Genomic DNA, 25,031 nt, shown 5'->3' with positions numbered 1-25,031 from the left:
ATGGCAGTGACCAAAACACGCATTGAATTCGGTAAAGGTACAAAATATTGGAAGCTTAATGCCACAACAAATTAATCAGTTTACACCAAAAATTGGAGCAAGCAAGCGCTATAAAAATTAAAATATATTTGTTCCATTTTCTATATAATCAGAGTTGAATTATATATTGTGTCCATAAAATTGAACATTTCTGCCAAACACATTCAACTTTTTGAATATTGCCAATAGTGGCCTATGATAACAATTGTTAAGAAAACAATAATCATCCCAAGTTGTTGTCCTTTAATTTTGTTAGTGATACTTAATTTAAGACTATCCAGGACTTGTGCTCATTTGTACTCGAGGATAACAAACTTAGTGCAGTGTGAACAGCTGTTTACCTGTTCTACAACTTTGTAAGATTTGATAACTGGAAGCCTATTGTCAACAAACTTAGCTAGTATCTGCAATATATTCAAAAAATATTTCTGATCAGTAATATATTTTTTGTTGTTGCTTTTTTGGACTTGATTTTTTTTAATTGTTCGTTTAAGACACCACGGCAAAACTAAGTACTGTCGCGAAGTTCAATTAACCGTTAAACATTAACAATCTATGTCTTGATCAAATGTAAGATTACCAACATGTAAGAAAAATATATCTTCTATGAAAATATTTGGGTGTTTAAGTTAATATGTACACTGCGGGAGAAATTAAAACAAAATTCAATTTACGATTTTAATGTGCGGCAAATCCTACGGTAAATTATATATATGGGTTGGGGTTAATCGTATTTTCTGTACATACACAAGCTAGCGATGCCTCGAAACAAAGTCGCCATGTACATAATTTGTTTATTTCGTCCGTGCTATCAATTTTGAACATAAAAACAAATTCGATCCTCTTCTCATTGATTACCTTTAAATGTTCAGTGAAATACAATTCATGAGCATTTAAACAGTTTAAACGTTTTATGAATACAATTCTAGAATAAAAGATCATATGTAATAATACCAGAAAACGAACGAAAATATAGTTTAAGACAATTGCAAATACTTTTCTTTAGTACGGTCGCACATTTGTACATGTAAAACAAACCCATAAATATGGTTAGAACACCCAATCATTATACGAGTCTTTTTTCAGCAGCTGTTAATAAGCTTTGCAACGTCGTAACGTAATGAACTAAAATTGATTCTGTTGATATTGACTGTCGTTTAAACGTTTACGTTACTGGAATCAAATTAAGGCAGACAGGAAATATAACAATTCGTTTATAAAAAAGGAATACAAGAATAAGCGAGCCTGTTTAACATGTTTCTCATTTAAATATATTCTAATCCATTTAGGAACTGCTGGTGGATCAACTTACACCCGATGGGGAAGAACGACGTGTTCCGCAACCGGGACACTAACCGTATATTCGGGTTACGCGGCAGGAAGTCATTACACGCACCAAGGAGCTGCCGTGAACTACCTTTGTCTCACCAAAGAGCCGCTGTGGAGCAGATTTGACGCCAGCCTACAGCACGGAGCGCCGGTTTACGGGGCCGAGTATGAGTTTGATGGGCGGAACAGGGTCACTTTCTTCGATAGGGAAATAACCGATCACGATGCTCCATGCGCCGTGTGTGAGTCTCCTCGTTCGCAAGTGCTGATGATTCCGGGTCGCAACAAATGCCTGGCCGGATGGACCTTGGAGTACCAGGGATATCTCGTGGCAGGCGATATTGATCATGTGGCCGCTTCAGAGTTCATATGCCTGGACGCCAATCCCGAGTCACTGCCAAATGACTCGGGAAATACTGACGGGAAGGTGTTCTACTTTGCAGAAGCGAGATGTGGAGGGTCCCTGAAATGTCCGCCGTACGTCAATGGGCGAGAACTGACGTGCGTTGTTTGCACGAAATAAACAATATCATGTTTATCTCTTATTCGCATGAACCTTCAGACCGTAATTTTTCTGTGACATAGTAAAACAATTTGTAATTTATTCGTAATCGTTCATGTTCATAATACACGAGTTTGAGTTTTAAATCTCAATATTCAGGTTAATGTTGAACAGTAAAAAGCAAACAAATTTATTTTACAGTTAGAAAATCAATGAAATATATGACAATATATAAACTATTGTACAAATTACGATACTGTCATAAAGTAGCACCCTTCTTATACAAACGGATAAAATAAATGCACTAAATCAATTTGCCTCCCCCCCCCCCCCCCCGGTGAATTCTATGTAAATGTTTTGATAAAGATTACATGGGGGTAGAAAACGTCCATAAGAACAGTTAATCCAAGATACTTTTTGTGTCACTGTATTATAGATTGATTATTGATTCCAACTTAAACTGATAATTTGGAAATGTACTGAAATGTACAAATTGCCCCCCCCCCCCCGGTGAATTCTATGGAAATGTTTTGATAAATATTACATGGGGGTAGAAAACGTCCATAAGAGCAGTTAATCCAAGATACTTTTTGTGTCACTGTATTATAGATTGATTATTGATTCCAACTTAAACTGATAATATGGAAATGTACTGACAAAATTACATGGGGGTAGATAGACTACATTAGAACAGTTCATCTCAAATATACTTCTTTGTAGTCACTGTATACAAGATTGGTTATATATTAAAAATTTGAATGATAATAGTGTTTTTCTTCATAGAAATCTGTTTCTCAAATGGGAAAATAAAATTAAACGATGTTACATGTTCAGAAAATGTGTGTAACACTAATCTTCATTTCATTCCAAGTATATCTAGGGTAGCGGATCCGTGGTCTAGTGGTAACACACTGGCTTCACAATCCAGAGATCGCTGGTTCGATCCCCCGCTGCACCTAACCTACTAACTCGTCTTTCGCATGAGGCGTTAAACCGAGGTGCAGTGTACTGGGTGCTATACACCGGGCACTAAAAGACCCAGGGGGTGGAACGGGGTATCCTGTATCTTGCACTATCCCCCGTAACCAACTAACACGTCTTTCCGGGGGCGATTGCAATATGGGAGACAATCCCGGTGCTCTCGATAAAAAAAGTATATCTAGCAGATATTCACATACGCACTTAGACCATCACGTGACCTTTTAATGTGCATACTTAGATCTTGTACGTGCTCACGCAGACATTCCCGTGCAAGCGTAGATCTCTCACGAGTGTACGTAGACCTTGACTTGCGCTCTAAGACCTTCACGTGCATACATACACCTTTCATGGAAATATTTTCACATTTCAAGTGCTCACTTGGATCGTCACATGCGCACTCATATATAGCACGTATGCACTTAGACATTTCTCGTGCGAATTAAGCTCAGCGCGATAAACAGCCCAGTGCACATTGTTCCTCATTGAATTTCTACTGAAATGCATTTTGAACACACGTTATTTATTTCACTAATTATAATACCCCGGTACTTATTTTTCAATGTATTGATATAATTCTCAGTGCTATGAATGAAAGAGACAAAGCCTTTTACAATTATAAAAAGGATATAAGTGTAGATAATTATAACATATTTAAGACTCTTAGAAATAAAGTTCAGTTACTTGTTCACAATGCTAAAAAAGATTATTTTAACAATGTACTTGATCAAAATAAAAATGATTCATCATCCTTATGGAAAACTCTTAAAAATCTTGGTTTGCCTTCCAAGAAAGGTTCAGCAACATCTGGCTCCAACATGTGTTTAAACATTGATAATAATATTTGTTTTGAAAAGAAACTTATTGCTGAAACATTTAAGGAATTCTATACAACTATTGCATGTAAACTTGTTGCAAAATTACCTGAAAGTGTACACAAATTTGGTGTTAATTTTGTTAATTCTTTTTATGCAAATAAGGGTGTTTATGCTAATAGTTATTCTTTTTCCATTGTAACTGAGAGTAAAGTTCTTAAATATTTAACTTCACTTGGCACAAAGAAAGCTACTGGCTTAGATGGCATACCTTCGCGTTTTGTCAAAGACGGGTCCTCTGTTATTGTTAGTCCCTTAACTCACATCATTAATTTGTCCCTCATACAAGGTCAAGTCCCCGATGATCTTAAGACGGCAAGAGTTGTTCCCCTCTATAAAAAGGATGACAAATTGTCTGTAGGTAATTACCGGCCTGTGTCCATTTTAAATGCTATTTCTAAAATCCTTGAAAAGGTAGTTTATGACCAGGTTGAATCTTATTTTAAAGATAATAAATTATTGTATAAATTTCAGTCAGGTTTTAGAAGTGGCTTCTCCACGGATACTTGTTTAATTCACCTAATTGATTTTATCATATATGAAAATGATAAAGGTAATATTGTTGGCATGGTTATGTTAGATTTACAGAAGGCGTTTGATACAGTCGACCACTCAATTCTTCTCATGAAGCTTCGTGCATCCGGTCTTAGTGATAGCGTTTTAAACTGGTTCAAATCATACTTGTCGGATAGAAACCAGCTTGTTGATGTCTCCGGTACCTTTTCTTCTAAGGCCAGTATAACCTGTGGTGTACCCCAAGGCTCAATCCTTGGACCCCTTCTTTTTCTAATTTACGTGAATGATATGTCAGCTGTGGTTAAAAATAAATTGTTATTATATGCTGATGATTCTGGAATCCTTGTTTCTGGTAAAAGTGTACTTGATGTTGAAAAGGCACTAACAGATGATATGAACTTGGTTAGCCAATGGTTGATCGACAATAAGTTGTCATGGCACTTAGGTAAAACTGAGTCAATTGTGATTGGGTCCAAGCAAAAACTTAGGTCACAATCTAGCATTGATATATCTTGTAATGGTACACCCATTGCTTCTACATCATCCGTTAAGTATCTTGGAATTACCCTTGACCAAAACCTTTCTTTCTGCTGAATGGCCGAGTCTCTTTTGAAAAAGGCCAATCTAGGTTAAAATTCCTTTATCGTAAGAAAGATTTCCTTACTTTGCATACGAAGAAACTTCTTGTAATGTCACTGATTCAGTGTCATTATGATTATGCTTGTTCTGTTTGGTATAATAGTATAACTCAGTCTTTAAGAAATAAGTTACAAACCTGTCAAAATAAGTTAATTAGGTTTGTTCTTGACCTTGATTCTAGAGTTCATATTGACCAATCTCACTTTAAGTCCCTCAACTGGTTACCAGTTCACATGAGAGTAAATCAAATAATGTTATGTCATGTCTTCAAAATAAGAAATGGCCTTTTTCCAGATTACTTGAGTGAACACTTTGTTTCCCAAGATTCTATGCATAATTACAGCACTAGGCTAAGTAAAAAGGGTGGGTATTGTTTACCCAAGGTCAAATGTCATGGTTCCAAATCCTTTTCTTTTAACAGCATTAAACTCTGGAACTCTTTACCTGAGTCACTCACAGAGGTCAACAGGTTAGAAGGCTTTAAGGTTGCCATTAAAAGTCATTTAATGAATAATATTTAATTTTTTATATATGTGTATCTTTTCACTTTTAATAAGCAGATGTTAACTTCGTCTCAGGTTTTTATTTTTAATAAGTATTAGTTCATACTTCATAACATACATTTTAGCAATATATTTAATTTAGATAATTCTTGATACCTCATATCATCAAATTACAACTGTCAAAATATCTATGTGTTGCAATAATTGATAACATTATCAATTGATATTAGTTTCCATTCTCTGTCATATTTTCTGAGCACTACTGTGATAATTAGTTTGATCTCTTTTGAACGGTGATATATATTTTGTATTTCATTAAATAATTATTTTACTATGAACATAGTTATGTTTAAGGTCAACATAGTTATGTTTAAGGTCTGCCTCTTTTTGTCATGCCACCAATAATAAGGACCACAATGGAAATAAGGGCTTGCTCTTTTTTGTGTTATCCTTGGTTTGGTGAGCATGTCATAGTTTATTGTACATGATATAGTTTTTAACAATTGCTTATTATTTTATTCTATGTTATGTTGTGAACTGTGTATATGCTTTCTATGCCGAAATAAATCTATCTATCTATCTATAATTACAACAAAAAACGTACACATAGCCCAGTGCCATGGTATGAAACCATGTAAACTTGTATACTAAGGTCATACAATAGTATGTATGTCTGGTCCTTCTGAACAGTACCTTTGGTTACTTTATATTAGGAGCGGTATTCATTTTTGTCAGGTTATTAAAACGTGTGTTTACGTTCCATCCTGGCAGTGGGTAGTGGAGAATGTCAACTGCTATTCCATTGCAATCTATTAGACTGTGTATATTTTTAGTTAGTGCCTTTACTTTCACACCACAAACATATTCATTTTTTTGTCGATTTATGTGTTCATCATCTTGCACATTAAAGCCCGAGTGTTTATTAAATAAATAATAGTTTGTATGTATTATCTGCCATGGTAAGACACCTTCATGTCCTTCGAACGATATCCCAATTGTTATGTCTGCAAAATAATCATAATTTCGTATTATAGCTGTAATACGTCTCATCTTTCATCGCATATTTCCTATTGTTATGGTATTCTACCCCCAAAATCAAAGATTAAGGGAAAACTTGAACAAACAAAAATGTGCACACATTACAAGGTGCCAACCTTCAATCTTTTTCCCCATCGTAAATCTTAAGTAAACATTCATTTAAAAAATAATTTGATTGCAAAAACAGCAGAGGGAGAATAGAAACGTTAAACACAAAAGTTTCATATGATGTATTATGTATTACAATAATAAGAAACTATTTTAGTTTGACAGCAAACATTTAAATTTTCATCTTTACTTGCACACGCCGGGTATGCGGATACTTTGATGACGGACGGCAATTCGATGACAGTGAACAACAAAAGCCACGCGCGAGAGGTGAGTTCTTCAGCTTTTTTGCATTTATGTTCTGTTCATTTGGTTTTCATACACGGAACATTGTTTGGGTGATTAATGGTATAGCACGTCGTATTGCGAAGAAAGGCATTCGCGGAAAAACGGTGAATTATAAAAAAACGATAAAATGCTATCGATAATCAGCATGAATTGGATGATCAGTACATATTTTAACAAAATAAACATACTTGGAAATAAATCAAGAACGTGCTTGCTATTCGAAATAAACGATCGATATATCCATTAATGTTACAACATGTTACATTTTAGTTAACTAACGTATTTGAGGAAATTCAAATGTTTTAAGAGTCGCATGCACATTTTTCATGGGCATTTCGTTTATCGATCATCTCAATGACAATGGCACTTTGATTCTCGATTACTGGTCAATTTTTCCAGATATAACACACTCTTTTTAGTGAATCAAAAATGCAGAATTCGCTGTGGAATACTGTTTTAGTAAGCAGGCTATTAATAAAAATGTATGTACTTACGTAAATCAACAAGATTTTAAGACAATGCTGTTACGACACGTTTGGTAACGTCAACTGCCAAGTATCTATGATTATATGGGCGGTTCCAGGGCCACGGACCCTAATTTTAATCATTTTTGTTAGTGTTGTTTTGTCGTATTTGTTATCCCGTATGTTATAGGGAGATGAATAATTGCCTTAAATAAAAAAAAATATCTTCTAGCGAGCGGACCATATAATTGCGAATTACGTTACACGTGAATTCGAATTCAATGCTATATTTAAAACTTGATTTGAATGTAGCTGAATGCATAAAGTTTTATATGTAACGCTATTATATATATAACCAAACGCATTTTGATAAAAAGTTCATACTAAGTTGGTGCAAAAACACTGTGCATTGAAATCGAAGTCGCTATACATCAAAGGCTTACCTATGTACTCAAGAATTTTGTTCCGTCATCCCGAATATTGCAATATTGCAAACGCCCTGATACTTAATTAAATTGAGTATTTCACTGACCTAAATATTTCACAAATGTATTCTGATCGCTGAAATATACACCGTCACTGAGCCTCGTATGTATGAATTACGTTCAGCCAATCAGTGAATTACCCTGAAAAATATGGAAATCACCCGCTGATTCATGCACACATTGAAAATAATTTCAGCCAATCAGTAAATTAAATTGAGAAATATGGAAATCGCCCGCCTAGTCAAACACGCATAATCAAAACTTGATTATTTCAAGTAAAAAATAAGACCAAAAAAGGCAAACGATGGTAAACTTCTCCCATCCGTGTACCATATTAAGGCAACGTAAGATAAATTGGGACTTGTTGTTCAATGTTCAATGATGATTCATAGTAAGAAATCAAAACACATCAATGGAACTGATTGTGACAATTCATTCAAACAGGCAAATCATTTTAAAATCCATATCAAGTCATATACAATTATATCAAATTTTGTTTCCCTAAAATGCTGTCATACAGAAATCATGTTTGATGTTATGTTCTTTATTGTTGTTAAGGGGATTTTATAGCAAAAGTTTGGCCGAGTTTCCTTGAGAAAGTGGTTCGTGTCAGTAATCTGGGTCTTTAAGATACAAAAATAGCTTCCATTGAAATGCGCATTGTATAAAGCGTGTGTTCGCATCCGTTACAATATATTATAATATTTAATATGTTTATCCACAATTATATATTGCATCAAAACCAGTAAGCCGTTATTTCTGAAAAAGGAAACATAAATGTGTACAAACTCTCTTCCAGATGGAACCCCAGTTTGCACGTTTGATAATTCAGTAGAAATGGCCAGTTCTATATGATTTGCCTATAAACATGACTCATTTAAAAGGAAGTGCGTTACCTTTATTTCAAAACGCCTTTATTATTTCTAACTCAATCGATAAAACAGGTAAACAAAATAACACGCAACCGGATATGAAGCATAACATTTCTATTTACGAAAGAAAAGGTCGCTATACGTAGCGAGTTGCCTCGTTTGCAAAACATGCCAGTGTTATTAAAGTACAAATGCCACGTTTTCAATCTAGTGAAATAAAAACCAGTTTATTACACAAATTTCTAACCGAGAATTCGGATTTTTAAAAATATATAATATTTTGATAATTTAATATTATGTCAAGGCAATTGGTTATTTGACTTAAGTCATGGTAATATTTCTGGAGTTTCAATATTCATTTATATGTAAATATATTTGGCAACCGCGAAATTGCCTATTCAAACAAAATCCACGGAAATAATGTATGTGGCGCCGCCAGAAGAACATTAACGTATGATGCTAGAATATATTTTGAGAGGAATGCCAATGCAATCAAAACAAGAAATAATTAACCAAGCCATATGCGAAACAATCTTTGGGCGGAGAATATTTTATAATTCACAACTAGTGTTTTCGCAGGCAAAACCAATTTTACAAAAACAACATCTAATATATCCTCATCCCAATAGCTTATGTTGATGCAGTCAATTAGTCGCAAAACCCGTTTTGATCAAATGTCAAATAAATCCTTTCGCAATACGGTACATCAAGTTGTTTATTTGAAAAGTGAACTTGTTTCAAAACTTTAAATGATTGTGCAATGTTGCGGTAAAACTAAAAACGCGTTGCAAAACATGATATCAGTTAATTAAAATGTTATTTTAAAGTGGTATATTCTCCCATGAACTCATCTGTGAATGAACATTTCTATAAATGAAGCATCGTCAAAAACGAATTACCGAAACATTTTCTTATCCTTTTGGAACATATTTATGATTTTGTATTAATGTAAAACAAATTTGATGTCTGATGAGTACAGTCTATATTACCATATTTTTTCCAGCTTAATTGTCACCCGACCGCCGGATCTACGCATAGAACACGAGCTAAAACATTTTTAAATAACGCTCTTTGTGGAGAAACGGTTGATATAAAGCATGTATCTCTATGTCCTAATGTAGGTACTACGGCAATTTAATTATATATTAGATAGCATGTCATGAATAATCACTGTGCTTAAACTGCCTCTCAGAGATTAATATCAGCAGCGATGCAGGTCCGACATTCTATTGGAACGTTTTGGCTCAATGCCAGTAAACTAAATTCAATTATGATTCAATTATGTTCCTGATTTTTCACACCTGCATGGACTGGTAAACATCTGTTTTGTTTTGCACTTGCCTGTTGCTATAATTGTTATAATATATTGAAGATGAAGTCTAACATTGACTTTAACTTTAAACTATATTTGTGTATCATTAGAATGAATACAATCTTGTAATATTTTCCTGTTTGCATTTTCACGTAAATGCTTCATTTTGATAATCCACACAAATGACTAATGCAAATAAGTAATATTTTTATATCCAGGTGTTAATTAAACTTCTTAAAATGTTACAATTCGTGACAAAATGTGGATTGTATTTTGTTTAATAACCTTATAGATATTATAGATAATATCTATAGAAATTAAAATTTCAATAGCTTATAGATATATGATAATTCATTAAATCACTTATAATTCTTTATTCACTAAGTAACAACCACTATCATGAAAGTCCCACTAAAGTTTTCACTTGTTTAATTGTCTCTTCTGCAAGGACACTGGCTCTCTCCTGACCTTGCTTAAGTATTGACCTTAAATGACCTCTGTCACTAAGTATTTGTTGCATCTCACTGCTGATTGGCTGAATTGATTCGTTCACAGTTTCAGTAACAAACTCTTTAAATGTTTTCTTGTCCATTCCTTTGTCCTGCGTTAACTTCACAATGTCTTCTGAGCTTTTACCAGTCAGAGCCGAGCAAATGTCAATCAAGTTAGATATCCCAGGTCGAAGTTCGGGGTCAAATGTTATATCCTTAGAAACAGCATCTGTCACTGCTTTGGCAATTTTGTCTCTAACAGTGCTTGATGAATCAGTAAGATCAATTCTTGAGGCAGCGTTATTGTCCGACTTACTCATTTTACTAGATGGATCTTTTAAGGATCTGATCTTTGGTACATCTCCTAAAACAAAAATCCAAATATACTTGCAAAAGTTGGAATACAATCATAAATAATATCAATGTATCAAAAGGTTTGCGTACCTTTAGACAAGATTATCATGGGTTTTTCAATACTCAACCCATAAACTTATTGTGTAAATATATTACAAATCTGGACTCATTAAAAACCCCAGTGAATTTTACTATTGCCTGATTGGGAGATTAGAAGACGAAATAAAAACAATTGTCAACAAGATATGTGTTTGTCAGAAACACTATGTCCCCTTTTGCGCCGCTTTGAAGCTATATATTTGACCTTTGACCTTGAAGGATGACCTTGACCTTTCACCACTCAAAATGTGCAGATCCATGAGATACACATGCATGCCAAATATGAAGTTGATATCTTCAATATTGCAAAAGTTATTCAAAAATGTTAAAATTGGAGCAAACACACACACAAACAAACAAAGAAACCAACAGACCGGGCAAAAACAATATGTCCCCCACTATAGTGGTGAGGGATATAAAAATAGTTCACAATGTCAAACTAGAGATTTGTTAAATAAAACATGACTATTATCTCAGTACTGCTGTGTCACAGGAAATGCAGCTGAGCCATGACTAAATTCAAGGGCACACAACTTAGAAATAGGTGGATTATTGCTCATGAATATAGTGTCTTTCACATCTACACTTCATATTGTTGACATATTACAAGTTTCAAGTCAATTGCTTAAGAAATGTGTACCGTTATTAGTTTGCTCCACAAACTTATAACTTTTTAAATGGTAGCTATACATAAGACTACGTTCAAGGGCTGTGACGAAACATGAAACTCAATTTTACCATAATTTCTTGAAAAATGTAAAAGAAGTTTGCTCCACGAATTTTAATCCATTTATGCCTAGCGTCTTGGAAAAAGGACTTGGCAAACAGCGTAGACTCAGATGTGATGCAGCGTCTCATCTGGGTCTGCGCTGTTTGCTTAAAGGAATTTCTGTTAAAATTGATATTGCAGCCATGCCCATGGATAAAATCAATCAAACATGACTAAGAAATAAGTGGAGAATTGAAAAATATGTCTTGAACATGTAAACTTCATAGAGGTGGCATATGACTAGTTTCAGGGAAATAGCTGAAGAAATGTAGAAGTAGATTACTACACAAACTCATTAGATTTTAAGCAGACAGACCAACAAACCATCAACCAATAAAGTGTTGTAATACACATTTTTTTTAAACTTCTTTGCAGGATGTACATAAGTTGGCTTTCAGGGGTCAACATCATCGATGAACTACAGAGGCTTTCTATTCTCATTGTAAGAGCCTATTGATTTTGGGAAGAATTATCAGTAAAATAGCTGATTAAGGAAATCAAAAGAAGCTGTACATTTTTATTTAAGGCAAAACTGTATGATCTTGATGACAATTTTCATTGCAAATAGACTTTTAATAAGCCTCTGTTATATAAGGTGAAAACCCTATGCATAAATTTGACTCAAAATAATTGACTTTTAAAAGAAGAAGTGGCTATTAGCAATGTCATGCACAAATGGGTCTTATGCAGTAGTCAGCAAGCATAGCTCCATACCATCTTGCACATTCTCAATGTTGGGTCAGGAGCTACGCTGTCTGCTATTAAGTCACACAAGGATTGGTGGCCTCATTAGCTTAAAGGGTAACTTCTGACTTGACTTCATGGATACGCTAACTAGACTCGTCTGGATCTATCTTGGCCACAAATAGCCTAAGAAACATTTTTGAATGACCCGAGTCATATGTCCATAAATCAGTGTAAGAATATGCAATAAAAAAACTATTAACATCCTTGTTAACGTCCTTTAGTCCTTACTCAAGTGATCAATGGCCTTTACAATACAGAACATCACATACAATAAGCATTACAAAGAGGTCACTGACTCTAGATACCTATGTAAGAGTTGCAGGCAGGGAACAGTGTCCCATACTGGCGGTTGAACGCCCTGGCAAGGTCACGAGCTAGCTCCAGATGTGTCAGTTGATCCTCTCCCACTGGCACCAGGGTAGACCTGTGATATGGATATAAGCCTTGTTCTAGGAAAGTGGGGCTTTATGCATTTGCATAACGTGTTGTCACAGATTATCCTGTGCAGTCCACAAAGGCTAGTCAGGACTGACACTTTCTTCCTCAGCTAGCAAACTTGTATTTCCAAGAGACTTTCTTTAAAGGAAAAATACCATAAAAGCGGAAGACATCATCCTTGAATGCTCATCTGGGACAATATTTTACTCACATATGTAAATTATAAACATGATTTCATTGTGGGTTTTTTAAATAACATTATGCATAACTCAAGCAGATAATTTTGTGTGCAGCCCTTCTATTTTTTTAGAGAAGGACCAGTTAAAGACCATAGATATATGGCAGAAGGATGCTGAATGGTGCAAAAAGAATTAAATTGAAATTAATGGAGCCAGTGTGGACAATTATAATTTAAGAGGCAATAACTCCCTTCAAACTTTCTGGAGCTGAACTACATAACAGTATGCCTCTGTTTACCCTGTAGGGATACTGCATCTAACATATCAACTTTATTATTAGACACAGAAATGTAATTTATTTCCTATAATAGTTTATAAGAAAATGTAATATCAATCAAAGGGCCATAACTGCCAGAAAATCATAAGGGTATGTTCAGTGTTTAAGATCAAACTCCAAAAAGAATTATAAACTTATAAAACTTACCGAACAAAATGAATATGTCCTTACTAAATGGAAAATGCACATAAATTTGAATTAAATACAGATCATTAGATCATGAGATTTTGCATGGAAACACAAAGATATATTTGAAAATTTATACAGTGATTATTTTTGCCCTATTGGATAAAGTACCTGATTTGTTCACATTGGGAAAATTTAGCACAAAAACCCTGAAATTGTGAAAATTTGTGTTGTGAAATCTTCAGAATGGAATAGTAGGTCGTTTTAAATGTTTGGTATAAATTGCACAAATCAATTCAATTATTTTCTTACCGGTACATGCATTTTGGCTTGAAACGTTCAGTTTCTGTGCTCATTTTATTGTTTAACTTGCAGATAATGCACTTTTGGTACAAAACAAAATTTCCCTTCTATTTTTGAAATCTGCAGGCGGTTATTTTGAATTTTGTAGTTTTTACTCAATTGGGAAAGTACCTTTAATTGGGACTTATAACTCATGGAAGAGCAATAACTCCCTGAAAAATCATTTGATTGTATGGACCCAACAATGATGCAAACGTCCACTATACAGGAATACTGCATATTAAGTTCCATCAATCACTAACCAAGTAAATAGCTGGTGAAAGCTATAGTTTGGTCAGTGACTGTATATAAAGACCGTGAACACCCATGAACAGTTTTAATTCAATATCTAGAGTAGACATAGAGATATAGAGCTGTTGCACACAAACATTAAATTTAATTGTTTGTACAACAATAGCTGTCAGAAGACAGCGCGCTTGACTTTTCAAGTGCTTAACAGTGTATCGTTAGCCATCATGGGAAAATTGTTCATATGCAATAATGTCAAGGTAATATAGTCATATTTTAACTGGAAGAGGACCATAATTGAAACATATTTATCGCTTATGTTTTAAAGAAGTGGTACATTATAGACGATTCTGAGTCAGGTATACATGTATTTTCCACAATCTATTGAACATTTGTAAAGACATAAAACAAACTAATAAGATTATATTTCAAGCATTATAGCATTAGCTTAGGTGGGATGGTTGGACGGTCTTTCAAAAATAAAATAATAAAAATAAATATTTGAGTTTTTTTTACCATGTTTAAAAAAATATTCTTTTTGTGTGTGTGGTGTGGGGGTGGAGAGGGGGAATAATGTGGGTGTGTGGTCATTTATTAGATGATATTTCAAAAATAAGGAAAAAAAAGGGATAAAAGGACAAATTTATTGGGGGGGGGGGGGTTCTGGGATGGGGCATGGGGGGTGGTTTGGGTGGAGTCCATTGCGGTATGTCAGGAAAGTGTTGTTTTGTCAAAGTATGAATCAAATCTGATCATAAGTAAAGAAGTTATGGCAATAAACACAAAATTTATTTATTTGACCTTGAGATTCAAGGTCATTCAAAGGTCAAGGTAAAATTCAACTTGCCAGGTACAGTACCCTCATGATAGCAAGAAAGTAATTGAAGTTTGAAAGCAATATCCTTGATAGTTTAGAAGTTAAGTTCATCTAAACACAAAATTGTACAAAATATTCAAAGTTACTAAGTCAAAAAAGGGCCATAATTCCATCAAAATGCCAACCAGAGTTATGAATAGTAGTATGATAGTTAGCGAGTGTTCCAAGTCTGAAAGCAATAGCTATTATACTTTAGGAGTAAAATGGACCAAAACACAAAACTTAACTAAATTTTCAATGTTCTCAGTATAACAGGGGCCATAATTCTGTCGAAATGCCAGTCAGAGTTACATAACTTTGCCTGCACAGTCCCCTTATGATAGTAAGTAAGCTTTGCAAGTATGAAAGCAATAGCTTTAATACTTTAGGAATAAAGTGGACATTAACACAAAACTTAACAAAAAGTTTAATTTTCTAAGTATAAAAAGGGGCATAACTCTAAAAATAATGCTGACAGAGTTATGCACTTTGACCAACACAATCGTCTTGTTGTCATAAAGAAGTATTCCAAGTTTGAGTTAATTATCTTTGATAGATAGTGTTTAAGCTATTTGACTTTATAAAAAACTTCAACAAACAGAGCGTAATCCTGCTCAAAAAATGGAAATATGTATAGGGTCTTTGTCAGTGAAACGTTCATAAAAGACATTGTAAACATTTGTTTTTTCAATATCTGCAGTAATTATACATGTAGATATATTGAGTAGTGTCAAAAAGGGACATAATTCTGCTTTATAACAGGTCAGAGTTTAGGAACTTGGTCAGTTACCTAAATCAATAACCCAAAGCACATGTGTGAATCATCAATCAAATACCTGTAGTCGAGACAGTTATATGGAGATGCTGCATGCTTACCTTAACCAAATTCCTAAAAAATGGTCTTACTACTCAAGGTCAAGAGTTAAGGATTTTCGTCTGTAACCTCAAACAAGGACCCCAAGTACATGTGCAAAGTTTAAATTAAATACCTGTACTTAAAAAAGTGATATAATATACTCTTTTTAAAGTAAACATATGGAGACGTTACATGTTTACTTTAACAAGAGTATAATACAGATACAGATGCTGTCATTTGGGAGTGCAGAATAGCTGACAATGTAATCAATAGATAACCTACCAATGCATGGCAGGTACCATTCAAGGCAAGCAAGATAACTAACATCGACTACCCAATGTGTACCTACTTGTACAGCATTATGTCTGCCGACTGCAGGATGGGGTAAGTGTAGAGACCAACTTTAGGGTCGGACACCTTCTTTGACTTGTCCTGAAAAAAAAATTAGGATGACACTTGGAATAGAGCAACAACAAGAGATGTGTTTGTCAGAAACACAATGTCCCTTTCTGCGCCGCTTTGATTTATAATTTTTTTTATCATTTGCCAGGTAGAGATAATAATCTCCCTTTGAAGCTTATTAGTTCCCTTGGATTTGTTTTTTTGACCTTTGTCCTTAAAGGATGACCTTGACCTTTCACCACTCAAAATGTGCAGCCTCATTGAAATACACATGCATGCCAAATATCAATTTGCTATCTGAAGCGACATAGAAGTTATGAGCATTTTTCGAAACCTAAACGCAAAGTGTGACAGAAAGACAGACAGTCAGACGGACGGACAGTCCGATCACTTTATGCCCTCCTTCGGGGGCATAAAAATATGAATTGTGTTGTGCTAAAGTGGGTATGGGCCTTAGGACATATGCAGTCCGTGTCGCTTCAGACCAGCCTGCACATGCGCGCAGTCTAATGAGGAACTTTTCTGTCCATTATAAAGTCTAGCAAGGTTTCTCGTTCTTATTAGTGGACCATTTGACTCCTCTTCAGACTTCTGGTGCTTCAATGCTTGGATATGTTCTTAGAGCCCTTTAAGCACAAAGCCGCTGAATAATAGCTTATTCTTTTATAATTGTATTGCCTATGAAACTTTGCATATAAAATTTCAAAACATCACAATTAGTGGCAACCTAAACAATTGAACACATCTTCTGCGGCCTTGAGAAAGTAAACATTAATGGGGTATAAATTACCCCAAAATGCTAGTCACCATGTAAGTCTAGTCAATGCCAAGTCCTAACTCGCCCTTAGGAATCTGTACTCTCCATACAAAAACACTTGATGATTACAAAATCAAGATAACAATATGGTCTTTGAGTGAAATTAATCATGTTTTTATATGATATTTATTATTATTAATATCTGTACATTTTTCTTAGCAATATCAGTACATGATTACTAATATGTAGCATGCAGACACTATTTTTGACAAAAAAACTAATGTGCATTATTTTTCAGCTTTATCATGGACTATTTACCTAACCTATATGCAAACATATATCAGCAAATAATTATGGTTCTAAAGAAGTTGCGTCCATTGGCATTTTCCAAAAAGAAGTTCTGAAAGAATACAATCTATAATTGGTTTGCAAACTTTTGCCTCACTTTGCTTTGTTTCTTTTGAAAATCTATAAATTGACATAGGTACCTGTATAATGCCTTGTTAACAAGTGCAGTTGTTTTTTTGGCATTTTCCGTTTAAAATTTCCAGGATTAACATAAATGTTAATTACAGAATACATAAAAAGATAACGTCAGGTTGAAATTTAAAATAGTTTTAATTGTATTGTACAAATGTACTTGCCTAGTTGGACTAGCACATGATGAATCCATGGCAAGCGGGTGAGCATAATTTTATACCCCTGATTTCAGCGCATACATGCACTTTGTGTTGAAATAAAAACAAGAGCTGTCACCATAGGATGACATATGCCCCCCCCAAAAAAGCTTTTTCAAAACCTAACGCGATTTCAAAACCTAAATGCGGACCCTTAGTTCAAGGTCAAAAGGGTCAAAATTTATGTGCATATGGAAATTAAGGCCTTGTCCATATACACATGCATACCAATTATGAAGGTTACATCGGAAGCGACATAAAAGTTATGAGCATTTTTCGAAACCTAAACGCAAAGTGTGACGAACTTTCAGACAGACAGACTGACAGAAATGCCATCACCATATGCCCACCTTTGGGGGCATAAAAATTAAACAGCATTTGTGTGCATTTCATCCGTGTATTATCATGAAGGAAAATGTTGTCTTATTTATGTATAAATGTTTTTGGCTCCATTGGGCAACTGGGTACTTTTAAGCTTAATTTTACAATAAAGTTTTTAGTAACAGGGCTCCTGGATGATAGTGCTCACCCGCCACTGTGGGAGATGATAGTGCTCACCCCCCACTGTGGGAGATAATAGTGCTCACCCACCACTGTGGGAGATAATAGTGCTCACCCGCCACTGTGGGAGATGATAGTGCTCACCCACCACTGTGGGAGATGATAGTGCTCACCCGCCACTGTGGGAGATGCTCCAGCCGAGGCAGACTGCACAGACATCCCAGGATCCAGCACAGCTCCGCATGTTCCTTGACCTGAATGAACAGGGGATAGTGTGTCATTAAAGCAATGTCTTACAGAAGTCTCAATCTGAGAAAACGGGGCTTAATGCATGTGCATAAATGTCACACAGGCTTATCTGGGACAACACTTTCTGCCTACACTGGATTTGCATTTAGACTTCCTTTAACCCTTTCCCACTCATTCATTTCATTATAAAATAGTTAATAATAATTTATAATCTATTTAAAATTCTTGGTTTATATTAATTTATCTCTGTAAGAAAATGCTGGCACTTAAATCTTTTATACACACTTCCAATAAATAAACTAGAGCTTTGTCACAGACGTGACGAATACCCCCCACATGCCGCATCGACACATAATATTTTGCATGTCGTCTTCACAAAAAACAGTGGACACCATGCTCAATTTTTAAAGCGCACTTAGTGACCCCTTGACCTAGTTTTTGACCCAGAAAGGCCCATGTTCTAACTTAGACTTAAGATCATCTCTATAAAACTTCTGACCAAGTTTGGTGAAGATCGGATGTAAACTACTTGAATTAGAGAGCGGACACCATGCTGAATGTTAAAAAATGCATTAAGTGACCCCGTGACCTAGTTTAATGCATCGAATGGCCCATGTTCAAACTAGTCCTAGAGATCATTTAGATAAAATTTGTGACCAAGTTTTGTGAGGATTGGATGAAAACTACTTGAATTAGAGAGCAGACAACATGGTGAGGTTTAAAACGCACTAAGATACCCCATGACCTAGTTTTTGACCCGGCATGACCCATATTCAAACTTAACCTAGACATCATCTAGATACAACTTCTGACCAAGTTTGGTGAAGATTGGATGAAAACTACTTGAATTAGAGAGCAGACAACATTGTGATGTTTAAAATGCACTAAGTGACCCCTTGTTTTTGACCCGGCATTACCCATATTCAAACTTGCCCTAGACATTATCAAGATACAACTTCTGACCAATTTTGGTGAAGATTGGATAAAAACTACTTGAATTAGAGAGCGGATAACATGGTGAGGTTTAAAACACACTTAGTGACCCTGTGACCTAGTTTTTGACCCAGCATGGCCCATGTTTGAACTTAACCTACACATCATCTAGTTACAACTTCTGACCAAGTGTGGTGAAGATCGGATTTAAACTACATGAAATAGAGAGCGGACACCATGCTCAATGTGTAAAACTTACTAGGTGACCCTGTGACCTAGTTTTTGATCTGGCATGGCCCATGTTCGAACTTGGCCTTCAGATCATCTAGATAAAACTTTTGACCAAGTTTGGTGAAGATCGGATGAAAACTACTTGAATAAGAGAGAGGACACCATGCTGAATGTTAAAAAATGAACTAAGTGACCCCGTGACCTAGTTTTTGACCCGGCAAGGCCCATGTTCGAACTTGGCCTTAAGATCATCTAGATACAACTTCTGACCAAGTTTGGTGAAGAACAGATTAAAACTACTTGAATTAGAGAGCGGACAACATGCTGAATGTTTAAAATGCACTAAGTGACCCCGTGACCTAGTTTTTGACCCGGCAAGGCCCATGTTCGAACTTGGCCTTAAGATCATCTAGATACAACTTCTGACCAAGTTTGGTGAAGATCAGATGAAAACTACTTGAATTAGAGAGCGGACAACATGCTGAATGTTTATAATGCACTAAGTGACCCCGTGACCTAGTTTTTGACCCCGCAAGGCCCATGTTCGAACTTGGCCTAGACATCATTTAGATACAACTTCTGACCAAGTTTAATTAAGATCGGATGAAAACTACTTGAATTAGAGAGCGGACAACGGCTAAATGTTTAAAACGCACTAAGTGACCCCGTGACCTAGTTTTTGACCCGGCAAGGCCGATGTTCGAGCTTGGCCTAGACATCATCTAGATACAACATCTGACCAAGTTTGGTGAAGATCGGATGAAAAACTTGAATTAGAGAGCGGACACTTAATACGGACCGACAGACAGACCGACCGACCAACCGACCGACCGACAAGTTCACTCCTATATACCCCCCTAAACTTCGTTTGTGGGGGTATAATTATTAAAGTTGATATAAAGTGAAATATTATTTAGACATAAAATGAGAAACATATAATTACAGAAGACTGTTGAAACAAGATGGTCTTATCTGGATTGATTCCACATGCTATAAGACAGGCAGCCATCACTTGAATATTCTCCCTGGAAAACAAGAATAATTATAATGCAGGGGACAAAAATCTATCAATAATGCACAAGTCCTGCTGCTCCTGCAGAAGGAAAGCATAACATTTCACTTCTACTCCACACACATGCACCTGTCTTTCAAATACATGTATGTGTGAAATAAAGAATGAAATGGGCTGATATGACTTAAAAGGTTTTTGATAAGTCAAGAAGCTACAGTTCTATTATATTGCTCTTCACTAGATCCACAGAATGTGATCTTGATATATCTGGATCGCGAAATAATTAGTCAGGTCATTCATGCATATATATAATATAAAAATTATAATGTATGTATATGCATAAGCATACTTTTGCAATCTTAAAACACAATAATTACCTCCCTTATTGCATTATATGTAATATCCATAATATGATATACATTGGTATAACTATGTACTGATCTAAAGCATGTTGAGATAAGTCTTTATGTAACATATCACATCATTCTTCCTTTTGGAAAGCATGGGCATAAATATTTGATTGCTGCATAAAAACTTGGTAGCGCAGAGAACCATGAGATCTTTTAGATAAATAAATGGTGGTGCATTTTTTTATGTGGCCACTTTTTCCCTACATTAAAAACAAGTCTTTTACATTCTAAATTGCAACAGTTTTTGAGATAGGTTACAGTTATTGTATACACCTTCTTGTGGGGACTGTGTGCACTGATTGGCTTATATGATTACCAAGAAGAATGTGATTGACAGCTGGCATCATGTCTTTGACGTTGGGCAAGTGGGGTTAGTGTTTGTTGCACTATACAAGGGTGAATGTGATGCACAATGAAGGCATTTATTTACATGTATTAACTTTTGTCTTGACTTCTTTTACTTAATACAGCTTATATAAAATTAGTAAATAACACTGCTAAGAAACTAGCATCACACTTATATAGACAAGCTTATGATTTAGAACACTGAATCTAACAATCCTCAATTTGATACTCTTTGTTGACTGAAGTACCTGAGCTCAGCTGGATTTTGTTGGACGGTGATTGAGTGCAAGTCGACTATACTCAGCAAAATGCTGTCATATCTCTCCTGCATTCGTACCCAGTTACGTATGGCGCCCACATAGTTCCCAAGGTGGGGTACTCCTGTTGGCTGTATACCAGAGAATACTCTTTCAGGACACTGGGCAAAACTGTCGTCTTTTCTCTAAAACAATATCTAAAAATATAGAATGTCATATTTAAACTATAGGAGTATTCTCAATATCTTCCATTAAGAAACACAGACAAGATCGCCATTGCGTAGTGGATATGGTGTCCAAATAGCAACAATGAGGTCATGAGTTTGATCCCTACTGTGGGAGTGTTCTTTTGATAAACCCTAATATCAAAACCTGGTTCTACACAACTATGAAGGTTGTTCTCTTGCTCTGAATCCATCATTTGAGTCAATAAATTCCATAACTCAGAGAAATATTTGCTTACTCGAATATTTCGACTATATTACATAGTCTTCATCAGCGATTTGCTGGTCAGTTGAGCGAGTCACGTGACGTAGGATGGTCACGTGACACGAGGAGAGAATTGTACACAGGCGGAAGTTCAAGCCCCTTGTCCCTGTTTAGCGACAGTCTTCGTTGTTTGATGTTAATTGCCTTTTTGACCCTCCGTTTGATGTGCAAGTCCTCGGATGCTAGTATTTTTGTGTTGGTTGTATCAATCTTGTGTCCTGTGTGGGAGCCATGTTCATATATGGCCGAGTTGGATCTGGCTACATGTTCTTTCAGTCTTATGTCCAATGATCTTCCTGTTTTACCTATGTAATCCTTTTTGCATAGTTCACACTGTACGTAATATACCATCTCACATTTTTCAATTTGTCTGTTTTATCTTTAACGTGAGATTGAGTTATATGGTCGATAGTATTACTTATTCGAATAAGCAAATATTGCTCTGAGTTATAAAATTGATTGACTCAAATAGTTCTACAGGGTCAATGGATTCAATTATCCTTCAGTTTTCGATGTAATTGAGCTAAAATAAATAGGTTTATATAGCAAGAAACACAGTGCTTAGTTTTAACTAGGACATGATCTTGAGAGATGTCAATAAGCATTATGTTAAAGATCCAATAGAATACTAAATGAGGTTCATAATGCTAATTGTGTGATACTTTTGATAAATTTAATTAACTGGATTAAATACTGTTGAACAATAGATATGGTGCCTGCCTAGTGACAGCAGGTAAAGGTTTGATCCCCACTTTTGTTAAAGGCAGTGGCTAGTCGTATGGCCCCGTACGGCTAGACAAGAGGCTAGCTATACGGCCCCATAGAGCTAGACAATAGGCTAGCCGTACGGCTCTGAAGGTATAGCCTGTCCTATGGAGATTGTCTTGCCGTACGGCTTATAAAGTATAGAATTGTCATTCAGTGCTGTTTCAGTGCTGTCAATCAGTAATAAGTTTGTTTAAGCTCATAAGATTTTTTTTTTTTTTATCTGTTACGGCTTCCTTTCATGTAATACGGTTGCTTATTTGATTCTATAATTAGTCGACATTCCTAAGTAAGGTGTGAAAAACTGTTTTAATGAGTTGCGGCATCGACATTATGAAATTCAATGACGGCAGCCATCAAAGTTAGGTCCTAGAAATTGAGTTACACAAATAATTTAATTTGGTTTCTAATTTGATTATTTAATTAGTCGACATTCCAATGTAAGGCGTGAAAACTGTTTTTTAATTAGTTGCGGTATCGATATTATGAAATTCAATGACGGCAGTTCACTGAAAATTTCCGAGTCTTTAACTGTTGGGGAAATTTTTTCCACTTATGGTGCATTAATAGGCAAAATTGAACTGTACCAGCGTTCAAATTGTGTACAGGTTTAGAAACGTAGTTCAAGGAAAATTGGGGCTGCTAAAAGCAGATCCCCTATGAAAACTTTCAATGAAAATCTTAAAGTACATGTCGTAAAATGGTGCCTCATATTGTGAAAATAGGGTATATAACTACATGTTGTATATGCTTTTGTCAAGTGCTATTATCTGAAAGCAATAAAATCATACTATTTGTTTTCGTTCTATAATACTTTTTTAAATTTCTGTTAATTTACGTTTCCCATTCTCTTATATCGTTTTATCCTTTTCACGTTAAGTTTCCTTTTATTTGTTTTGTTATAAACTTTTCTTATTGTGATGCCGCAATTTTCATTGACTTAGTTAAGATTATTTACTAAATATTTATTGTATACATTTGATATTTGCATTGCAATGCGTATTTATATAGTCCATAACTGTGATTTCTATTGATTGCTGTAATTGTTGCTTGGCGAAATAAATTTACCTGTCCATATCTCCCTTGTTTACACCCTTTATATACTATACACGCATCGGATTTGAAACCACGAAAAACATAAACCAGACTGCAAATTCTGTGACGACGACTACACACGCTAGTCTAAAGGCTAAAAAATTCGGAATCTGCACGTAGATCAATAATCTCCACGGGAAAAGCTATATGTAGAGAGCCGTACGGCTAGCCTATTGTCTAGCAGTACGGTGCCGTACGACTAGCCACTGCCTTTGTTAAATCATCTCCAAAGGCACCTAGCACTATTTCTACTACGGTAACAGACTCAACAGCATTTAAATATGCCTTATAGAGCTTTTATAAATAGGTTTTAACTGAGTATTTAAATATGTTTTAAAGGAATAACTTATTTTGCATGAAAGCATCTGTGATGTGATCGAAAATAGTTTTAAATCAAACTGTAGTGTAAATACAGTAATTATAATGGCCATGGACTTTCTAATTTTTCTTTCAACATTTCGCGATGAAAGTTGCTGTATCTACACACTGCTGACAAAATACCTGTGAGAAAACTCTGTGGCAATGTCTAAAATTTAGAAAATGTCTCAATAACTTTGACATTTTTATAAGACAGCCAGTCGAGCTTTTTTTACAGGACGTTTTTACTCCTACACCGCCGGTACAAGCGTTCAAAGGATCGAGATGAAAATTGAAATAAAACGTTAGGTAGATACACGATTTGTTTGCAATTGTTTTTTTGTAATTTTGAATTACTCATTGCTGTTTAAAGAAGATTGGATTGATTATATGTTAAACAACCCTATTGTTTTTTTTTTCATAAATTATTCTTCAAATGTCTTTGTTTTAGTAACACAACTAATTTCGGATGAAAATATTCGGATGACTCGCGTTTTCTTGTTGTACCATTTGTTCAAACCATATATTTATAGCTATGACTCTTTTATTTCGATATGTGAATATTATGTTATTTTCCCAATAAAAGTCTTGCAGAATGGGGGATATTGATTTTGAGGAGCAACTAGAATTAGAGCGACTGGAGAGAGAGAAAGCGGAGAAAGAAAAGCAGGCACCACCGGGAGTCAGGGAGGACCCAGATGGCACCAAATATGAATGGGACCCAGACAGGCAGGCGTGGTTCCCTAAGGTGAGAAAGAAA

The 25,031-nt window shown here is 35.3% G+C and overlaps 3 protein-coding genes across 4 annotated transcripts in view; 2 read left to right on the top strand and 1 right to left on the bottom strand.

Annotated features, from left to right (window-relative positions):
* LOC127849674 (uncharacterized) lies at positions 1–2,601 on the top strand. Its single transcript, XM_052382420.1, has 2 exons — positions 1–37; positions 1,329–2,601. Exons 1-2 carry the CDS (start codon positions 1–3, stop codon positions 1,889–1,891), a joined length of 600 nt encoding a protein of 199 aa, XP_052238380.1. The 3' UTR covers positions 1,892–2,601.
* A 7,706-nt stretch (positions 2,602–10,307) lies between these two features.
* Positions 10,308–24,552, bottom strand: LOC127850300 (tryptophan--tRNA ligase, mitochondrial-like). Of its 2 annotated transcripts, none has more exons than XM_052383241.1 (7): positions 24,416–24,552; positions 21,557–21,750; positions 20,485–20,566; positions 18,302–18,382; positions 16,141–16,223; positions 12,714–12,832; positions 10,308–10,803 (listed from the first exon to the last, which is right to left on the bottom strand). In XM_052383241.1, the coding sequence occupies exons 1-7, from the start codon at positions 24,473–24,475 to the stop codon at positions 10,346–10,348; spliced, it is 1,077 nt and encodes a 358-aa protein (XP_052239201.1). In that variant the 5' UTR covers positions 24,476–24,552; the 3' UTR covers positions 10,308–10,345. The 2 variants fall into 2 exon arrangements, with proteins under 2 accessions (XP_052239201.1, XP_052239203.1); XM_052383243.1 differs by having other exon boundaries at positions 21,557–21,762; positions 24,416–24,524.
* Positions 24,499–25,031, top strand: part of LOC127850290 (HIV Tat-specific factor 1-like) — a 20,507-nt gene continuing 19,974 nt past the window's right edge. Inside the window, exons 1-2 of the mRNA XM_052383228.1 lie at positions 24,499–24,580; positions 24,858–25,019. Of these exons, the coding sequence (XP_052239188.1) occupies positions 24,867–25,019 (153 nt within the window). The 5' untranslated portion in view covers positions 24,499–24,580; positions 24,858–24,866. The remainder of the gene's footprint in view (positions 24,581–24,857; positions 25,020–25,031) is intronic.

This window comes from Dreissena polymorpha, chromosome 11, assembly GCF_020536995.1.
Source record: "Dreissena polymorpha isolate Duluth1 chromosome 11, UMN_Dpol_1.0, whole genome shotgun sequence".
Taxonomy (NCBI): Eukaryota; Metazoa; Mollusca; class Bivalvia; order Myida; family Dreissenidae; genus Dreissena; species Dreissena polymorpha.
The sequence above is the reverse complement of the archived record's forward strand: the minus strand, read 5'-3'. Positions and strand labels throughout refer to the sequence as shown.